This window comes from Tenrec ecaudatus, chromosome 4, assembly GCF_050624435.1.
Source record: "Tenrec ecaudatus isolate mTenEca1 chromosome 4, mTenEca1.hap1, whole genome shotgun sequence".
Taxonomy (NCBI): Eukaryota; Metazoa; Chordata; class Mammalia; order Afrosoricida; family Tenrecidae; genus Tenrec; species Tenrec ecaudatus.
This window is the reverse complement of record NC_134533.1, coordinates 23,107,189-23,123,043: the sequence shown is the minus strand read 5'-3', so window position 1 is coordinate 23,123,043 and position 15,855 is coordinate 23,107,189. Positions and strand designations below refer to the sequence as shown.

The 15,855-nt window shown below is 43.1% G+C and overlaps 2 protein-coding genes across 6 annotated transcripts in view; both read right to left on the bottom strand.

The window, feature by feature from the left end:
* Window positions 1-12,524, bottom strand: part of AGBL2 (AGBL carboxypeptidase 2) — a 37,561-nt gene extending 25,037 nt beyond the window's left edge. For 2 of the 5 annotated variants that reach the window (XM_075545712.1, XM_075545714.1), the window contains exons 1-6: window positions 12,463-12,524; window positions 11,911-12,046; window positions 11,563-11,626; window positions 10,488-10,625; window positions 7,576-7,761; window positions 1,753-1,860 (exon numbers count right to left, since the gene is read on the bottom strand). In XM_075545712.1, the coding sequence (XP_075401827.1) occupies window positions 1,753-1,860; window positions 7,576-7,761; window positions 10,488-10,625; window positions 11,563-11,626; window positions 11,911-11,946 (532 nt within the window). In that variant the 5' untranslated portion in view covers window positions 11,947-12,046; window positions 12,463-12,524. Of the gene's footprint in view, window positions 1-1,752; window positions 1,861-7,575; window positions 7,762-10,487; window positions 10,626-11,562; window positions 11,627-11,910; window positions 12,049-12,462 lie in introns of those variants that run through there. The other 3 variants (XM_075545713.1, XM_075545717.1, XM_075545716.1) reach the window with 3 other exon arrangements.
* Window positions 12,525-14,263: 1,739 nt separating this feature from the next.
* Window positions 14,264-15,855, bottom strand: part of FNBP4 (formin binding protein 4) — a 33,809-nt gene continuing 32,217 nt past the window's right edge. Inside the window, exons 16-17 of the mRNA XM_075545711.1 lie at window positions 15,553-15,710; window positions 14,264-14,466 (exon numbers count right to left, since the gene is read on the bottom strand). Coding sequence (XP_075401826.1) covers window positions 14,376-14,466; window positions 15,553-15,710 — 249 coding nt within the window. The 3' untranslated portion in view covers window positions 14,264-14,375. The remainder of the gene's footprint in view (window positions 14,467-15,552; window positions 15,711-15,855) is intronic.

Here is a 15,855-nt window from a genome sequence, read left to right as displayed (position 1 = left end):
CTAATACATTTGTTGCCCTCGTCATTCTTCAGTGCAGGTATTTACAGCTCAAATTTTCTCCCCGAGATTTGCTTTTACAGTTTGGTATGTTTTCATATTTATTCACCTCAAAGTATTTTCTAATTTTCTTTATGGTTTTATCTTTAACCCAAAGGTTTTGTAAAGAATATGTCGCTTCACTTACATATATTTGTACATGGTTCTGTTTTCCTTCCGTTGGAGTTCAAGCTTCATTACATTGTAGCTCTGTACGATTTCAATCTTTAAATTGATCAAGATTTGTTTTGTGGCCTCACACGAAGCATCTTTGTAAAAAGGGTGTGGGGCCATGTCTGACCCGACTTCTCTAGGAGTTACCAAACCAAGCAACTGCCATCGAGTTGATGCCAACTCAGAGCGACTCTACAGGGCATGGTATTTACTTCTCAAGAAACACCTTTAATTTTCTCTATTACTTCTCTATTTTCTGTCGCATTGATCCCCATTCCTTTTCTTTCCTTCTGCTTGCTTTGGATTTAGTTTTGCTCTTTTTTTTTTTTACTTCATAAAGGCAGACACTTGGTTAATTAACTTGTGATCTTTTTAAATTGCAGTACAGATTTTTCTGTATAGCAATTGCAATGGATTATCAAATCCGTATAGATTTTTGTATGGCAATAGCAATGGATTATCGAATCCAGCTCAACGGACAGCCCTGGGGAGGACAAGTGGTGTTGGGATCAGTGAAAGGTTGGTGAGTGGAGGGATGCCCGACTTCCACCTCGCAGAGTCAGCTTTTGGGCTGCTGCTGATTCTCATCGCTCTCTGTGAAGAGGACTTCAGATGCCACCATAAGTTTCCTGGGCAGAGCTTTGGTTATATCTCAAATGTTTTTCATATAATTTTTATTGTCATGCAGTTAAAAATATTTTCTAACACTCCTTGTGATTTCTTCTTTAGCCCAGGCATAATTTAGAAATGTGGTGTATCATTTCCAAATATTTGTGGATTTCCTAGAGTGCATTTTGTGGTTGTTGTGATCACAAAGCACAGTTAATTTACTTTAAAGCCCTTTTAAGTTATTACCTTCAATTAGGTGGACTTATTACTCTCAGTGAGGTAGACTGACCTAGAGCCTGTGACAATGGGCTCACATGTAGCAATGACTGTGAGGGTGGCAGGACTGGGCAGTGTTTTGTCCTATTGTACACAGGATTGCCCAGTCAGAACCAACTCAATGACATATAACAAGTGTATCAATACTTCGCTTATGGTCTCGCATATCGTCTACTGTGGGGATTCTTCCATGTCCCTTTGAGAATAAGAATCTTTTGTTTTGGGTCCAGTGTGTTCTGGATATATAGATTTAAATGTACGATTTAAATGACAGTCATATATGCATACAACTAGTACTCTCACTAGTGTACAGGCAGGAGGAGCTGGACAAAAGAAAACAAAGCTCCCCAAAGCTGATCCAACATCTCTTTTTTAGCAAGAGGGAAAATTTAGAGCTATGAAGAAAAAAGTGCTGACATTTTAAAAAAGCTTTCAAGTCTTATAGTTATTAAAAATATTTTATTGGGGGCTCATGCAACTCTTATCAAAATCCATAGCTTTCAAGTTTTAAGGTGATTTTGATCAAGAAGATCAGAGCTCTTGCATGGTTTGGTCTGTAAAAGAGAGTTACTGAACTACAAAAGTTTTATTCTAGCAAATAAACAGTATGTAATCCGGTCATGATTATGCACTTACTAGTCAGTATAAGGACAATACCTGAGTCTAATTGATAGACAACTGTGCCTTTTTCCTCTCCTACAATTTCTGGTATTTTTTCATTCCCTGTAGGTTGATAGAAATATTCTGGTTGAGGTGGGACCCACTCTGAAAGAAGACATTTAAAAAAAAGTGTTTAAAATAAGAAATAGTAGAAAAAGTACTTTATTAGAACTTATATGATAAAATTACAGGAAAATTATTCAAAGGGCTACATTGCCAAGGTCAGACCAAATGTGCACCATGAGTTTCTCAGTCTGTTTATAGATTGTCTTGCCTCTTTCCTTAAAGATTGGGATGAAGTTTTAAGTCAAAAACCTATATAATGAAATAATCAACTATCAATAGAAGATTGAAGGATGAGAACCTGAAAATGACTAAATATATGCCAACAGCAAAGTCAATAAATATAATTGCAACGATCTCATTTCTTGTTGCCATGCAGTCCATGGCCGTACATCCTTTAAGAGTGCAGAACTGCCCCTGCGAGTTTCTGAGACTGTAGCTCTTTACAGGGAATGAAAAGCCCTCTCTTTCTCCCATGCAGCGGCTTGCTGGTGGCTTCAACCTGCCGACCTTGCAGTTAGCAGCACAAGGTGTAGTCACTACACCACCAGGGATCCCAATGACGACATTAGCTCTTTAAAATTTGGCACCAAGCTTCCTTAAAGGCCAGGAAACATTTATTTTGTTTTCTTCTCCTATGGAGGAACAAGCATGTCTACTGTTTCAGAACAAACAGGCTTTTTAGTTACCAGTGGATTCCAAAAGATACTTCTCTTATGGGAGTCCAACAAGTATATATATATATATATATATAAAATAATGATATAACTCAGTAAAAGAGTATGCTAATTTCTATTCTTTAAGGTAATGTTGAATGATGTGGTTTTGAAGATTCAGTTTTTTAAAATAAGATGCTGTGAAGTTTCCTCGACCTTTTAAAAGCATTGCTTTAAAAAAAGAAAGCATTGCTTTCCTAGTTCCAGGAACTTCAGATTTTGTGGTCCTCAAGGGTGGATGATCCCCAAAGCTATTTTCCTGAGATCATCTTTCAACCTTAAACAGAAACTGACCAGTAACATCATCTTAAAACCCTACAACAAACCAAACAAAACCAAAAAGAACTGAAGTCGATTCTGACTTATGGTGACCATCCTCACCATGCGGCTTCCCAGAATTCAAACTTTACCTCATGAATGCCTCATCTTTCTCCTGAGAGGCAGCTGGTGGGTTTGAACTGCCAACCTTGTGTTAGTAGCCCAACTGGTAGCTGCTCTAACCCAGCTTAATTCGCATAGAATGGATGTTTTAAGGATTGTGCTCTTAAAAAAATTATCTACACATGGCCAAATTGACTCCAACTCAAGGTTCAATGAGCAGCTTAGGGATAAGTTTCTCTCGTTGGTGATAGAATAATATGGAGGAGGCTACCGAGAAGGGTCGTATAACACGAAGAATGTAATCAATGTCACTGAGTTGCACACGCATTAACTGAATCGGTGTATGCTTAATGTGGGTTAGTGAATTACACCATCACAATAATTTGAATATTAAATTCCAGTTTCCCACTTTATTGCCTTCCTTGCCGATGTTCTTGGTAGCCAGTCCAAATCCTTACAGGAAATCACTCATTTCTATTGTTTCACACATTTAAGACCACTGCTTGAATGTCAGTCTGTCCTGTGTGGTGGTGTGTATGTCACTGTGATGCTGGAAGATGTGTAACTGGTATTGCAAATGAAATGTGACTCATCACAAAAATCTTTTTCAACAACACAAAAGCACAGACTTCTCCAGATGGAATACACAAAAGTAAACTTCATTATATTTGTGGGAAGAGCCCTGGTGGGATAGTAGTTCTGAGATGGGCTGTGGTCCGCAAGGTGGGCAGTTTGAAACCACCAGCAGCTCCTCGGGACAAAGACTTTGCTCTTGGAAACTCACGAGGTGGGGAGGAGGGTGTAACTTGGAGTCAGCATTGACTCGATGGCAGTGGATTTGATTTGCTTATGTTTTGTGGACAAAGGATGGAGAAGTTCAGTGTGAGCAGCTAAAACCAAGCCAGGGGCTGACTCTGGAGCAGACTATCAATCATTCATATGCAAGTTCAGGAGAAGCTGAAGAAAATTAAAACAACTCCCCGAGAGCCAAAACATGATCTTGACTCTATCCCACTTGAACTTCAAAAGTATCTCACACACAGATTTGCTGCACTGGACACTAATGACAGAAGACAAGATGAAGAAAGCAAAAGATCATTTAAAAGACAAGAAGGAAAGAAAGATCAAAGTAGATGTCAGAAGAGACTGAAAGTTGCTTTAATCATAGCGTGGCTAAGGCACATGAAAGACATGATGAAGTCAGAGAGCTCAACAGAAAATTTCAAAGGGCAGCTTTAGACACAAAGTATTATAATGAAATGTCCAAAAACCTAGAGTCAGAAAGCCAAAAAGGAGTGGGGAGAGGAATGGGGAACTGACTACAATGATAGACATATACCTCACCACTCCAGGGGGATGAGCAACGGAGACGTGGGCGAAGGGAGAGGGCGGACAGTGTAAGATATGACAAAATAATGATTTATAAATTATCAAGGTTTCATGAGTGAGGGGGAAGCTAGGAGGGAGAGGGAGAGGAACTGATACCAGGGGCTCAGGAAGAAGGGGAGTGTTTTATGGGTGATGATGGCAAGTGGTTGGTATGACTGATGTATGAATTGTTTTGAGAGCTGTGGGAGCCCCCAATGGAATGATTTATTAATATGGAAAGAAGAGGTGAATCCCACTCCTGACACCAAAAAAAAGTGGGGGGGGGGGACCCAAAGGAAGAACATGTTCAGCAAATCTGAAACAGAAAGAACTCAAGAAACAATTCGAGCTTTCAGTTCTAAGATAGAATGATTCTTTGAACAAAATATTGAGTGATGCCATAAATCATCCAAAAAAGATAGTGACTTTGGTATAGTCTCCATAGTAAAAAGAACCAGCGATATTTAACTATAGCACGAGTTAACACATGATCAAGAAGAAATGGTACTGAAGGAAGAAGTCCAAGCTGCATTGAAGGCATACCCTTAAAACAAAAGTTCAGGAATTGATGAAATATTGACTTGAAATGTCTTAACAAGCTGATGAAGCACTGAAGGACTCGTTTGTCTATGCCAAGATATTCGGAAGACAGCTACCTGGCCAACTGCCTGGATGAGATCCCTAATTGTATCCATTCCAAAGAAAGTGAGCAGGCACAATGTGCCAGTAAGATTTTGCTGAAGATCATTCACCAGCTGTAGTACATTGACCGGGAGCTGCCAGAGGCTCAGGCCTGACTCAGAAGACATGGAGCAAGGAATATCATTGCTGATGTCAGAAGGATCTTGGCTGAAAGCAGAGAATACCAGAAAGATATTTACTTGTGTTTTATTAACTATGCCAAGACATTTGACTGTGTGAATCATAACAGACTATGGATAACCTTGGGAAGAATATGAACTTACACACAGATCAAAAGACAGTTGTGAGAACAGAATAAGGGAATTCCACATGGTTTAAAATCAGGAAAACTAAAAAAAAATCAGGAAAAGTGTCAGGGTTGCATCTTCTCACTAATTCAATCTGTATGCTGAGAAGCTGGCTTCTGTGAAGAATAATATGGCATCGGGATTGAAGGAGGGCTTATTAACAACCTTTGACAAGCAGAAAGTGCCTTGCTGAAAGTGAGGACCACTTGAAGCACTTGCTGATGAAGATCAAGGATTGCAGACTTTAGTCTGGATGGCAACTCACTGGAAAGAAAACAAAAACCTTCACAAATGGACCAACAGGAAACAACATGATCAATAAAGAAAAGATTGAAGTTGTCAAGGATTTCGTCTTGTTTGGATCCACAATCAATGCTCATGGAAGCAGCCATCAAGAGATCAAAGGACACACTGCATTGGGTAAATCTTTGGCACAAGACTTTTTGAAAGTGTTGAATAGCATGGATGCTACTTTGAAGAAGAACTGATGCATCTGAATTATGGTGCTGGAGAAGAATGCTGAAAATACCATCGAGTGCCAAAAGAACAAATCAATCTGTTTTGGAAGAGGTGCAGCCACAGTGTCTCTTAGACGCAAGGGTGGCAAGACTTCATCTCATGTACTTTGGACATGGTATCAGGAGAGCCCAGTCCCTAGAAAAAGTGACCTGGCAAAGTGGAATGGTACTGATAAAGAGGAAGGCCCTCAACAAGATGGATCAACACAGTGGCTACAAAACCCACCTCGAACCTAACAAGTGTGAGGATGGCGTCAGACTGGGGGGCGTTTTGTTCTGCTGAACATCGGGTTGCTATGAGTTGAGACCGATTCATCAGCACCTTACCAAGCACCGCCACCCACCCCTATTTCAAAACAAAACACAAAAACTACGCAGTGGCAGTAAGTCAATTTCAACTTGTCGAGTGACCCAATGGGACAGAACAGAAATGCCCCAGTCTCCCCCAGGCAGACTGCTGCACCTTTCTCCCACGGAGCAGTTGGTAAGTTTCAAGAGCCGCTGAGTGCTTCATCACTGCACTACCAGTGTTCCTCGCACTACCTTACAGAGGAATTACTGTCAGGCCAGGTCACCTTAGATTTTTATTGAAACACTGTACAGAGTAGGAGCCAGGCTATTTTAGGACTCCTCGGTCTGGGTGTCAATCAACACGCTCCACATTATTTCCAAACACCCCCAGAAGGGTTTTGTGCCCATCTGTCATGCTCTGCTCCTTGGTTGCTCTAGCACAGCATGCTGTGTCCTGTAAATGGAATGGTCTGCGTTGACCTCGCTCACTGTGTTGCTTCACTTCTACCTCGACATTTAGACATCAGATTACCGGCAAGCGCCTCTTGGAAACCCTCTCTAATCTTCCAGGTTGGGTTACGTGTTCCCAGATACCAAACTCTATGCAATTGCCTGATTATGTTTTATTCTTACATTTAGTTTGTCACTTTGGGTGACTCTATCTTGTTCACCAGTCTACCTTTAACACCAAGTATTATACTTAATACATGTTTAATGCTTAAACAATATTTATTGGATGGTTATTACAGAAGTGGAGCTAGGAAGTCAGAACTGTCTGATTGTGACAGACATGTTGGGCAGACATACTCATTACTGTTAGGAAAGTCCGCATTTCTCATTCCTGTAAATGCTTCCTGAAATGAATGCTGAAGATGGTGCTTATACCAAGAACTCACTGATATAACCAGCAATGTCATAAGCATCCACTATTGCCATAAAAAATGCCAGTAAACTCAAGATATGGTCACTAATTCTATCAAGGCTCCTAGAAAGTTCATCCATTCATATTAATACTAAGGTAGGAATTATCTAGAAAACAGACGTTAGGATGTACATATTTGGGCCTCTAGGAAAGTATCCACACATTCCAATCAACTCAAGGACATTCCAGTTTACACACTGGTCTCTCTAGATCACTGGTTCTCAACCTTCCTAATGCCACGATCCTTTCATACAGCTCCCCATGTTGTGGTGAAACCCCCCAACCATAAAATTGTTGTCATTGCTACTTCATCACTGTAATTTTGCTACTGTTATAAATTGGGTGACCCCTGTGAAGGGGTTGTTGGACCCCCAAAGGGGTCACGACCTACCGGTTGAGAACCACTGCTCCAGATTTTGGTAAATGTCCCTGATTTTCCAAGAGCGTAATAATTTTAGGGCAACCTAGTGCATGCTCACTGTCCTACTTTCTACTTTAGCAAGGAGGACAGGTAACTCTTAGGTCTGTAGTAGAGCCAGAGAAGCAAGACCACCTCCCAGAAGCCACATTACCAATATGATGAATGTTTTCTTTGATGACCTCACATTCTATTGGCCACCGTGGAACCAGGAGCGGCCTGTTGCTAGAGAAGAGTGCAAAGAGATCTCGGGGCTCTCGCAGGCGTGGGTTGACGTCACTCAACTCATCATAAAGTAGTTGTCTGCTCTTAAGAAGTGGTGAGTTCTGCATAAGTGAACCTGTCAAAGGAAGGGAAGGAGGGAAACGTTTCCTTTCCTCCGCCAGGACCTCACTGCTCAAGTGTAACAAGGAAGCACACCCATCACACACTGGGTTTCAATGTGAGCGAAGATGGGCAAGCCTAGGATAGGTTTCTCCTGTAACAAAGACATTTAATCCAGGATGACATGTTCTAAATTATGAAATGTGAATGCTCTATTAAGCAGGTCCATATGAAGCCTTAGTATTGGAGGGAGCCTTTTGGTTTTTAAAGTTAACTCCCTTCCATCAAGTGAGTTCTGACCCTACAGATCCCTGCTATTTCAAAGGTGTGCCACAAATGAATACAAGGGCACTTTGCGTGTGTGTAGTTTTATTGACATTTATGTCTCTTACAATTCAATGGTTTAGCCACATTAAGGGTTTCACTATTTTTATTTTATGATGCAAGAAAGGGAACTTTCAATGAACCCATTCATAAACGTTTCAGAAAAGCATGACAAAATGTTTTTAATGGCAATGAAGTTCAATCTGCAAATTGAACTTCCAGGTGACCATGTAGCTTTTCAAAGGAGAGGAGAAAAAAAAAAGAGGATGGGAAGGGGAGGCAGCTAAGTGGGAAGCAGTGCTCCTGGGAAGGAAGAATGAGAAAAGGGAGGAAGGAGTTGTATGAGCCCCTAATAAAATGTTTTTAAAAAAGGGGGGGTGGTAAAGGCTTTCTGGGAGTAGGAAATGGAGACAGAGACATGATAACGGACAGGAATCAGGGATAAGGGTGGGGGGACTCTAGGCCTCTGGCTGCTCAGCAGAGGCAGGTCCTAGTGCTGTGTGATGACACTCAGCTCGGGGAGGGGCAGAATAAGAGGGGCAAAGGCAGAAGTCTGAGCGTTTGGATTTTCTGGTCTGGAGGACAGGCTGGCAGGTGCTCAGGTGAAGATCAGCAGGTAAGCCCTGGGAAGCAGGTGGAGGCGGGTGCATAGTGTGAGATGCATCCTTTGTCCCAGGGATTTTTTTCTTTCCATTTCACCCCACTCCTTCCCACACCCCAATTTGGACCTCCCTGCCCTCATTTCTATCTAAATCTTCACCTCAATCCTAAGCAATGAATGTTTAATCAAAACAAGGAAGGAGCCTTGGGGCATCGTGGGTGCCAAAGCCATGAGGTCAGCAGCTCAAACCCAGCAGCAGCTCTGGGGGAGAGAAAGGAGGTTCTCTGCCCCCTTAAGATGTGCTGCCTTGGAAACCCACAGAGGCAGGTTGGCTGTGTCCTACCGGATAGCTGTGAGTCAGAATAGACTTGAAGGCAGCGAGTTTGATTTTTTTAAGTATCAAAAAAAACAGATACAAGTTGGATTTTTTCCCCACCTAATAGGCAGGAAAACCACTGAGCTACTTTTACACTTATCCTGATGAAGGTGTTAAGTTCACAGGCACTCTCAGAACCTGATGGCTACAGTGAAACTTGTGGCCATTTTCCTGTTATTTCACCTTAAATTATGCAGGACCTTTGACCTTAGGTTTTTCAAAAGGGGGCCAAGTCAAACATGTTCTTTACAGCATTTACTGCATTCAAAATAACAAGAGAGTAGAGTCACCAGCAGAGTGGAAGCAGTTTTCAGTAGGGGAGCTAAGTAATTATGATCTGTTAATGAGACAGAATGACCCAGGTGCCTTTAAAAAGGAGGCCAGTTTTCTGTGCTTATGGAAATGGATCTCGAAGGTCCTAAGCAAAAAGATCAACCCACACCAGGCTTCAGACCCTCTGCCAGGCCAAAGGAACATAGGTCCTTGCTCGCTTTTCTTGAAAGGTATTATAAGATCAGCGGCTGTATGTAAGGTGGAACAGAAGCGAGCTTTTCATTTTCATGTTGTGTGTGTGCTTTTAAACCATTTGAATTTTTTTTAAAAAACAAAAACCAAACAGATCATAAGCCCAATCTACTTTACTTTGTGCTTTTCTAGTAAAATATTTAACAAACTTTTTGCTATTTAAAAATATCTATCTTCCTCGCTTCAGTGACAAAAATAACCACAAGACACCGCCTCCACCCCACCCCATGTGACCTCTCCTGCCTCCCCTCCGGGTATCACCACTCCCATTCCTGTATTCCATGTGTTGTGAGCTCTTATGTCTCATCTGTACCTGTACACATGCTTCGGTATAGCCCGCAGTGAAAGGCAGAACTGGGGTCATGATAGTGAGGGGTGAGGAAACCTTGAGGAACCAGAGTATTGTGTTTCATTAGTGCTTTACTGAATCCTGATTGACTCGTCTCTTCCCATTGTCTACAGATGGGCTTCAGGTCTCTGCTTGTACACCCCCCCCCACACACACACACCCCCGTCCTCAACTGTGTTTTTTTGGTTTTTGGTCTTCTGATGCCTGCTACCCGATCCTGGACACACCTCATGATGGCACAGGCTGGTGTGCTTCTTCCATGTGGGCTTGTTGCTTCTCTGCTAGATGGCTGCTTGTTTGACTTAGAGTCTTTAAGACCCCAGACACTCTATCTTTTTATATCATGGCTTCATTTTTAGGATCTGTATGATTATTGGCTTAAACTGTGTTGAACCCTGAATAAATCTATTTGCTTTACTTAAAATAAAAAACAAAAACCACAAGAACAATTTTTCAATTGAACTCTGCCTAACACTAATGAAGATAGTCACGTTGCTTGTACAGTGGGGACAGTGAGGATTTGGGGAGGGGGGGTCTTCACACTCACACACACAGATTGTTACTCACATAAGAGTTTCTCTTTTGGCAGGGTCTCCGGGACCAAATCATCTCTTTCTCCAAAGGAGTCATTCAACAGGAAGCGAGAGCTGCTCTTCCAGACAGGATGTGTGGCCGAGCTCGAGTTCTGTACACTGCCCCTCTTAGCTAAGAATAGGCAGTTCAATTCAGTTGCAGGAAGCCTTGTTTACCATCAACAATGTCCCTCACTACACCCACCACCCAACGTTGTTCCACTTCTCAACCCGTTTTTCACACATCAATCCAAGGGAGTTACATCTGGTTATCCCTATGTCACAGCTGGGAAGAGACTTGAGCAGCATTGGATAAGGTGGCAATGGATTTTTTTAGAAATACTGGTACTTAAAAAAAAAAAATCAAACAAACAATAAAGGAATACTTTGGTTCATAATGGAGGAGCCCTGGGGTGTACTGGGACTGCTAACTGGCCTGTAGTTTATATCCACCAGTGGCTCCTCAGGCTGTTTGCTCCCTTAAATATTTACGGCCGCTTCAGAACCCCTACATTGGGTCACTGAGTCAGCATTTCTTTTCTATGGTTAAGTATTCAGCAACCACTACTCTGCCATCAAGTCAATTCCGACTTCTAGTGTCCCTATAGGGCAGAGAACTACCCGTGGCTTTTTAAGGCTCTCTATGGGAGAGAACCTCATCTTTCTCCCAAGAAATGGCTGGGGTTTCTCACTACTGACCTCGTGTGCCACCACTGGGCTCTAAGTTGAGGATTAGCAATAGTAAATAGGGTTAACAGCAAACTAAATTCAACTCGGTCTTGACCAAGAAGCTGAGCTAACTAGTTGCATTATCTCTTGGTGGCTTGGATTACACACTGGGTTGCTAATTGCAAGACCAATTGGGGGGTGGGGAATGAAAGATGAGGTGGTTTGCTCCCCTAAAGAGGTACAGCCTCAGAAACCCTAACGAGTAATGCCCTCTGTCCTAGAGAGTGGAGCTGAGTATCAACTAGAGGAGAGATGTGGTCTGGCTTTGGGCTCTCTTAGCACCAATCAATTAAGTCAAGGAGACCATTCCCTCCCAGAGATGGGGCAGCTGCTGCTGTTACCTTTAAAGTAGCCGTAATACTGGAGGTGGTGCAACATAAAATTTTCATAGGGGTCAGGAAGGGTCTGCGAAAGAGAAAGCCACCTGGGTCAGGCGAAGCCTTTTAAAGGACACCCCAGGACTGCTGCAAGGACAGGAGGCCCCACGGTTTCTGAAAACACACCAAATGACAAATGCGGGGGAGGGGGGAGCTCCAAAACAGTTCACAGAAAAAATTCCATTTACTTCGGAATACACATGCCAAGCATTCTATCCTGGGGAATCTGTGGCACCAAGATCACTCTCTGGATTTCCGGGTGGGGGTGGGGGGTAGGAGAGGGGGTGGTCCCCGGAAGGGGCATGGACCGACCTCCTGCTTGAGCTCGCTTTCCAAGGCTGGGAACATGTTATTTCTGCATGACCTGCTCAAGCGCACGCAGCGACATCGGCATCCGCCGCACCCGAGCCCCAATTTTCAGCAGGGCCGCCGGTCACAAAGGATTAAGCTGCAACACCAGAAAGGGCCATCTGAAGGCGCGCCCACCTGCCTGTGGCTCCGCAGCCGCAGGCAGGCCCGAGCGCACCTGCGCTCCGGAAAGCGGTTTGTCTTCCCACCTCCTCTTCCGGGGGCGCCCGGAACCCCATGCTCCCTTCTTCCCGACGAATAGGCCACCCTCGTAAGCCAGAAATGGGGGAGCGCAGGATCTCTGGAGAGGCGGTCAGGGAGGGTCGGGGCCCGGAGGGCAGCTCCTGACGCGGGATTCGGGTTCAGCGCTCCCGGGCCGCGGGGAGGATGGCGAATGCCGGGGGCGAGATTTCCCGGGACTGAGCGAAGGGTGCCAGGGACCTGGGTAGCATGCAGAGGTAGGCACAGCAGCCCTCCCCCCACCCCCGGTCCAGTAGCAAGTCCCAGCTCACCCACCACAGCTCTACCCGCGACGGCCTGGTAGCCTAGCAACCGCGTCCGGGAAGTGGGAAGGCAGGGCAACCGGGCGCTTCCGGGGCCCACAGGCTCCGCCCCCTATCTGGGCGGGGCACTCATAGCAAGATCGCTGGCCACCGTTGCTGACCTGGGTTCAGATTCATCAGTCGTTCATACAATATTGCAGCTCCGTGCAATCCAAAGTGCACCAACAAACCCCAGGCTATTAGTCCTCAAGTTATTTCCTCCAGCCCATCCCGAGGTGAAAATGACTTTGTAGGGTGAAGAACACCACATTTGTAGTATCAAATGGCCTGCATCAATTCCTCCAAGTCTGGGGAATCCAGGTAAAAGCAGACTAGCTGACAGCCTTTCATTTGCAGCCATTTACAGGAATAGCCAGAAAAACAATCCATTTAGCACAATGACATATCATACACAACCCTGACCATTCAGACTAGTCTTTGGATAATTTCCTTTATACTTTATATGAGCATACTCCTAGGTACATACTACTTAGTATATAATTCGTCTTCAAAATGTTAACAAACATCCCACGATTTGCAGGACCAGTAGATCGGATGGCCCTGGTGGCCTAGTGTTGTGCTGCTGACCTGCTCTGTGAAAAAAGACTGGGCTTTCTATTCCAGTAAAGATTTAGTCTTGGGAACAAATGGGGATGGTTCAACTCTGTCCTCTGGGGTCACAGTGGGTATGAACTGACCTGATGGTTGTATGAGTCGAGTAGATCAAATGTTAGCAGAATGTTGCAGATAAACTAACAGCCCCCCCCCCCAAATTTATGTCAAACATCACATGGTTTGAAAAGTCCACTCTTAACCATTCTATTGCTCTTCCTTTTCCAGAATCAGCTCTTCAGTGTTTGCACATGCTATGCATAGCACTGGATTAGAAAAACAAGGACAAATATTTGGGTGTTCTGACTATCTAATAAATAGCTAACAGGCTCCAAAGAACAGTGAATAACTAATCAGAAGTATATAAAAAAGCTTTATTAGTGCATATATACAAATTTACAAGGCCCCAAACTGGAGAAATACAAAGAGTTTTAAAACACAATTTGCCTTTTCTTCAGTTTAAAGTGACTTTTACCTGATTGAGATACAACAGAAAGTTCTGAAGAGGAAACGGCTTTTTTAAATACTGGAAATTTATGGAGTACGGTCAACACAGAGAAGGGAGGTGGACTTTGGAATAGGTAAGACAATGGCCATCCGATACATAGAGTGGCTCTCATTACATGTACCGCCACATACTTGAGGGGGAAATTCTCAAAATCAAGTGCATGAACCATCAACTATTGTTGCCTGCAATAAAACTTAAATATGCTACCTGTTTATTGTGTGAAATAACCAAGCTACCAGTTTTAGAATCTGTGAGGAAACAAGTATAGGTGGCTGTCAGCACTGTGAGGGTGAAAGACTACAGGAAGGAGGTCAGAGAAGAGCCGAGGGCCCTAGTTTTACTAGGTGGATTATAGAGCTGCCTTCTTAATTGCACTTGTTCTGGAGCCAGAGTTGGTATGGGAGCCACACCAAGAAGGAAATGAGCCCCTATTAGGCAGGAAAAGCCTTCACTTTTCGTCCGAGTCCCTCACAGAGCCGGGCACGCCATGCTCTGTGTTTAAGCATGATGAGGTGAATGTCCCGAACTTGCTGGGCTTCCAAGGGCGAGAACACAGGTCAAAGCAACCTCACCCCTCAGCAAAACAGAAGAATTTCATTCCACAAAGGTGAAAACTTGGTAATATGTGTATCCATGTATGCTCTTGACCAGAAAATGCATGGTCTCCCCAATAACATTTATAGTTTGACAACGGTACAACTGGAAGACCGAACATAACAGAAAACGAAACAAAAACTAAAAATATAAGTTCTTAAAAAACGAAACTACTATGTGTTTGGCGCCGTTTTCCTTCTCTTTAGTCGTGCTCGCCAATCCTCAGGAAGGGCTTCAAAATTAGCATTTCTCTCTGCCATGCCACTGTGGAAAAAAGACAAAACCCAGCCCCCACAGGTTAAGTCACTAAAAAGAAAAACAAAACCATTCATTTCCCAGCCCATAAGAACCCTGACTTGAAAATCTGATCATAAACATATTCATGTCTCATAATGGAACACTACCAGTTAAGGAATTTAATTCCAGTGGACCGATCAAACCACCCTGCTCCATACGCTATAGTTTTACTTATACACAAGTGCCTATGTATTTATATAGAAGGAAGTGTCATAAAATTCATGGAAAAATGGCATTAAAGGATAATGAAACTTTTCTACAAGCAGTTTGAAGCCTATGTATCATATATGTATCTTCAGTGATCACTGAAGCCACAATGAAAGAATAAAACATGTCCTGGTAAACTTTTGCTCATAGGAGTTTTATCAACAAAAAAATACTTAAACAGCAATACACACAAGGACCCTTAGAACCAAGCCAACCATAAATACAGCAGCATGATTTGTGTGCGTGCGTTCTCAAAAATACGAAGAAAACCATGCAATACGACTTTGGGCTACCTATGGTTGAATTTTAATTTTCAGTTTTTCCCTGACCCTTTATCCTTCTGTAAATTATTCATAAAATGAAATTGTTTTACAAAGCAAAACCCAGGCTCTATTGGATGTGTATGGCAGGAGATGATGAGATTTTTCTACCTGGTATACAGAGGATTTAGACCACAGGTTCCTAAACTTATTTGGCCTTATTTTTGCTTTCCAAGGACAAAAGAACCAAAATTTAGGCACTCCCCTCCCCCCCACCGAATGAGAAACTTTTGTAGGTGTAAGTACCCACTCCTGCAGCTTGCCTGGATTGCTCCAGCAACCCTCCCACCACCAAGTGGTATACTCTCTCCCACTTTGGAAATACTTATAGTCCTTTGCTTAAGGTTAGCAATCTGTGGGAGAGACAAAGTACGACAAATCTGATTACGCATGGAGTTTGAAAAATGGCTATTCCATGTTGTTTACAGAGAAGTAAATACTTCTACGGACCAGAAATTATCTTAGGTTGAATTAGTTAAAAAACAAACAAAGCTATCCCTATGGTCTGGAGCCCCTTTTTGTTTACCTGACCAACTGCTGCTGCTTCCACTCTTCAATTCGCTTCTGGGTGGTTGACTCCCGGTCCTCCTCACTGGAGCTAGAATGCTCCTCTTCATCGAGCTCCCGCTGGATACTCTGCCACTTCTTTACCAGAGACGGCATTTTGGTTTTACTCTTCTTTGCCTGTAACAATGGTTAAATTTCATGCATCATAAAATATGAAAGGCAGAACCACTCTGTCTTGCATACGAGAGACCAGGATCTCTTTGGGGTTTAAAGAACAAATAGACTTTAAAATGAAAAGAGCCAAAAATTATCACCTAAGTTA